At 45.4% G+C, this 5363-nt stretch overlaps 1 protein-coding gene across 1 annotated transcript; it reads right to left on the minus strand.

Annotated features, from left to right (window-relative positions):
• Positions 1-1323: 1323 nt before the first annotated feature.
• SPACA5B (sperm acrosome associated 5B) lies at positions 1324-3973 on the minus strand (the record flags this gene model as incomplete). The annotated part of the gene is made up of 4 exons (XM_084258906.1): positions 1324-1420; positions 1522-1600; positions 3239-3397; positions 3829-3973. The coding sequence occupies 4 exons, from the start codon at positions 3971-3973 to the stop codon at positions 1324-1326; spliced, it is 480 nt and encodes a 159-aa protein (XP_084115032.1).
• Positions 3974-5363: the final 1390 nt, after the last annotated feature.

Raw genomic sequence — 5363 nt, forward strand, 5'->3', positions numbered from 1 at the left:
AATGATTATAAATATACTATAAATATTCTAAATTTTACTAGAAATGATTCATAATCAGAACAATGTTAAAAAAAAAAAAACATTAGGGCATTAAAGTAGCGACCATTTACGTCAGTATTTCTGCTCCAGCCTGTTCTACAGTCAAGATTTTGGCTGCATTTCTGTTATAGAGCAGCTTCTATGTGTGAGCCTTTCTTTTTCCTGAATCTGATCATGCAGTCTTCCCAGAAATAAATTAAATCCACCAGAATTTATTTCTGCTGCCCCCTAGTTTTACTGAGAAATAATTGACATACATTGTTGTATTTGATGAATAAATATCATGTTCAGCAATTGCTGTCCAGAATGATAGCCTTGCGTGCAGTGGCAGCTGTTTTTAGGATCATCCCTGCTTATCTTGGATGGAGGGAATGCTGCAAACAAGGCTGTGGGTAGTTAGTATCCAGAGTATCCATCCCCAAGCAAAGAATGCAAATGAGGGATTGTTCCTCTCAGGGGAGATTGCCAAGGGGGCAGGCCAGAACAAGGAGAAAGAATGGTAAATTCAAATTCCTAAATTCTCTGCTGAAGACACAGACTGAAACCTAGGAAGTCTATAAAAAGAAATGATTACCTTTTGCATCCATTACTGGCCTACGTTTCCAGTCTGTCATTTTTGAGAAAGGGAGTGGGGGACATAGGGTTAGAATAGTAATATGTGGGAGGATGTGGGAGAATGTGATTACTTTAAACCTCTAGTGCTGATGTAAGTTGAAACCAATTGCATTTTCCCTGAAGAGACTGTATCTGCTTTAACTGAAGAATGTAGACCTCAATGCGGAGTGATACTTCCTAAGAGAAGCCAATTTTCATGTCCTTTTTCACCCCACCCATCTCTCTCTGGACCTATAACTGCCTTCTGTATCAAGCACTTTTTGTGCTTTACAAACATTAATTTATTTAATTTTCCCCCAAACCCCATGAGGTAGTTTCTATCATTATCATCCTCACTTAACAGATGAGGAAACTGAGACACAGAGAAATTAAGTGCTTCAACCAAGGCAACACAACCAGTATGTGGTAGATGTGGTATCTGAACCCAGGAGAACCTATGCTCTTAATCACTACACTATACTTCATCCCTCACTCCCCAAGTGATCTGGTGTCCCCTAATTAGAACTTTGAATAATACACAAAGGAATTGATTGAAGGAGGCACTGGAAAAATGAAGAGCCATGCAGCAGAGGTCTCTTGCATTGTTTATAGATACCATCCTTTTTATAAAATCCACAAAAGTAAGAAAAGAATGGAAAATAAAACCTTGATCTCTGGGAATCTAGGTCATCAATCATTTTTGCTTATTTCCGGTTTTAATTGCAAATTACAGCCCTTGAGCCATTCAGATAAATCATGGCCAGAGCAGTGCCGGGTCCAAGAATCCCTGGGAAATGAAAGGAGAGAGGATGAAGTAGGTAGGTTGATGGGGTATCAGCACCACCTCCCAGCTGCCCAGGGTCCAAGAAGCCATCTCCATGAACTTACCAGGCCATCATACCAATCTGTGAGGATACCACCTGCTTGGCACACAAGATGTCATCCAGAATGTGGCGATTAAGCAGGTCTGGGGAGAAGAGAGGAACATGGTCACCTGGTTTCTGGGTTCCTTGGGGCCTGAACAACCTCAACTACTACATTGGCTGATTTTGGATGACCCTTGATTAACTTGTAAACTGGTTATGAATTACCTCAGCTGCCATGTTGGCTGATTAGGAAGCTACTCAACTGCAAGGTTAGTCAGCCTTGGTGACTTCAAACACTATGTTACCAAGGCCTAGATAAACTCAACTCCCATTTTGATTGGTTACTAATGACTTCAATCTCCATGTTGGCTAGTCCAACTTCAGCTACTAAGGTATCTGGTTCTAGATTATCTCAACTGTCATGGTAGCTGGACCAGGATGACTGACCTTAAACTGTCATTTTAATAGTTAATGATACCCACTGCCATGATGACCAGTCCTGGATAACCTCAACTGGCATTTTTAATGGTTGTAAATAATTTCAACCTCCATGGTAAATGGTCCAGGATCTCAACTTCCAGTTTAGCTAATCCTGGACTATTTCAACTTCTATATTGTCTTTTTTTTTTTTTTTTTTAGAGGCATGTTTTATTTATTTATTTATTTGTTTGCTTGTTTTGTTTTATACATGCACTGGGTACAGTCAGAAGCGCGGGAGGATGAGAGAATTCACCAGAGCCAGAGCAGGGAGCAGAGCAGGCAGAAGGACCGAAGTACACTGCTGAGGGGAGCAGCGGGCGGCAGGAGAGGTCTGCACGCCATGTGGGACCCTCCTCCTGTGGCCGGGGAGCAGCCGGGGATCGAACCAGCGCCGCAGAGGCCGCAGGCAGCTTTGCAACCCAGCGCTCAACCGCTGCGCCACCGGGGAGGCCCCTCAACTTCTATATTGTCTTAGCAGCTACTCTTGCCCACCTGTGACTATGTAGGTGCCTCTCTTTTTCTTTCTCCTTTTCCTAATAAGCCTGTCCTTTTAAAATGTAAAAAAAAACACCACACTTCCATAATGTCTTAAACTAAACAACTTCTACTTTCTAAGTAGTCTTGAAAAACCTCAGCATTCATGTTACCCTGTGCTTGGACAACTCCAGCATTTAAACTGGCCAACCCAGGGTGACTTCTTTTGTCATTGTGGCAGGACTTGGACAACTTCCATCTCCATTTGGGCTGCCCCCAAATAACGTGAATCTCCATTTTGGCCTGTCTTATACAACCTCGAACACCATTTTGATCAACACTGAACAACTTTTACTGCTATTCAATTTTGTCCTCAACACTATCACACAAGTTCTCTCCTTTCTGCACTGAGGTACCTTGTTTCTGTTTCTACAACCAGACTTCTGCCTCTTGCTTCAGAGCCTGAACCACCTCAACCCTAAGTCAGGATAATCTCTCCTCCATTCCATATGGAGTTAAGTTTCTTGTTTGCTGAGTCCCATAAGACTGCACCCTCCATTCTAGGTGAGTTTTGGGAGCTCTGAATCCTCCTGACCTAGCCAACCTCTCAGCACAGCCTGGATCAGGATACAGGATGTTGTTTCTAAAAGCCAGGGAACTCTGCTCCTTTCCCTCTCATTTTTTTTTTTTGCTTGTTACTGGAGATTATGGCTTAGATAACCTTGCTGTCTGTTTTAGGAGTGGGGCCAGGCAGGGATTCAGGGTGTCCGAAATTGCTGCCTCACCTCGACACTCCATGTGACAGAGGTTCTGGGTGGGTGTAACACCATTGTCACACCACCAAGCAGAATTCAGCTGGAAAATGCCATATTCACTACTGCCATCAGGATTATGGTCCACGAAAGAGGTATCAAAGCCACTCTCATAGTGTGCCATGCATAGCCCTGGGACAGGGAGGGGAAAAGAGCAGGTAGGTATGGTGTTTGGGATTAGGGGAGGGTAGGAAGGGTTGGGGACAGGGATGATTGTCATCTCAGTTGTGGGGGTGATGATCTTGGTCTGGTGGTAGTGTTGATGTTGGTGATTCTGGTAAAATATCAGTGATGGTGGTGGTGATGATATTCATGATGATAACAGAAGTGATGCTATTTGTTGATGGTAATGATGGTGCTGATGGGAGTGATGAGGGGGATGGTTGTGAGGCCAAAGATGGTGATGACGACATCAGAGTTAAAGCAGTCATCACAGTTGGTCAGGGGATGGCTGAGAGGATCATTTCCTGACCTGGGAGGTGAGAAATTACATGGGGAGCCTGGATCTGAGTGTGGTGGGAAGCTCAGGATGTGAGTGGGACTTGGGGTAATTGGAGTCTCACAGTCTCCAACGCTGTAGCCCTTGTAGTTGTTGAGACCCGCCTTCTGCAGCCTTGATGCCAGTTCACAGCGTTCATATATCTTGTTATCCACAGTGGCAACCATCAGCGTGGCCAGGATGACCACTGCAAAGCCCCAAGCCTGCATTTTGATGCCCACAAGCCTTGCAAGATGGCTCCTTACTCCAGTCTTTACCCCACAGTGTTCAAAACCAAGAGCATTCTGGAACTCTGGCCTCTATGAGCAAAGATCTAAGTGAGAGATTCTGGAACACAGAAGTGACCTCACCATCTGTTCCAGTGCCAGATCTGTTAGAGATACACGCACAAGCAAAAAGAAAGATACTGACATACACAGAGATGGAAATAGACAAAAAACAGAGAGAAACCCAGGGAGAGAGGGTCTAGGGACACACAAGGGACAGACAGGGCTCAGCTACTGGGCCTCATACTTGGCCCCATTCCTCAATACTGTTCCACTCCACTCTCATTCATCATGTCTATCACTGGGTTCCCTCCATTCCCCCCACTCTGCTGAGTAGTCAGAGAGGAGACAGCATGTTACCTACACAACAAAAGAGAAGAAAGATACAGTGAGAAAGTAACAAACAGGAGAATAGAAAGCATTTGGAAACAAAAAATAGAAGTGCCAAAATAAAGATATGTTAAAAAGAATGGCAGGTAAAGTGAAGGAAATCTCTCACAGTAGTTCATCATTTCTTACTGTCTGTCGTCTCCACTTCCTGACACTGTCCAATGGCTCCCTTCACTCCCTTGTGGCCCAGCCTCCAGCACTGGTCATTAATGTGGGGCCTCATTCTCACCCTCACTCTCTTTCTGCCCCACCCTTCTACTCTCTCAAATGCTGCCCCCATAAGGCCCCATTTCCAGGAACTCTGCCCCACATTACTCCTCCCCAATGCTAATTTGTCACTCATACAATAAAGCAAGGGCTTCACTGCCTCCATTTCCTCTCACTCTGCCTCTCATTGTCTTCTTCATTGACATTCACTCTCAATGTAACCCCTACTCCCACCTGTCACTTATCACCCACCACTGTCACACTCTGCCTCGAATTCACCATGTTCTGCTCATTGGGCCCTTTTTCCCCACTTTACTCACCCTGGGTCATGTGACCTTCATCCCCTTCCCTTTGCCTCACAATACCTACATGTACTCGCCTTCTGTGCTCTACTTCCACCTCTCTCAACCTGCCGCACCCACTCACGCACTGGCTTCTGCTCACTCCCCTGAGCTGAATCACACCAGGGCCCCTGCATGTTCCGGGAACAAACTCTGCCCTGAAAGCGCCTGTCTGGTGGCAGCCAGCCCCTCTTTCACCTCTAGCCACTCTCTGTCCCTCATAGTATTCCCACACACACAACCGCGCTGACTCACGTACTCACTCTCTACCGCTTACATCTCCATTCCCTCCGATTCTGTCCCTCGTGCACCCCTTTCCTCTATGCCCCACATGACCTACATTCACTTCACTCTACTGCTCATTCACTCCTTCCATTGCCCTCTATCCCTCATCT

The sequence above is a fragment of the Talpa europaea genome, assembly GCF_964194135.1.
Source record: "Talpa europaea genome assembly, chromosome: X".
NCBI classification, from domain to species: domain Eukaryota; kingdom Metazoa; phylum Chordata; class Mammalia; order Eulipotyphla; family Talpidae; genus Talpa; species Talpa europaea.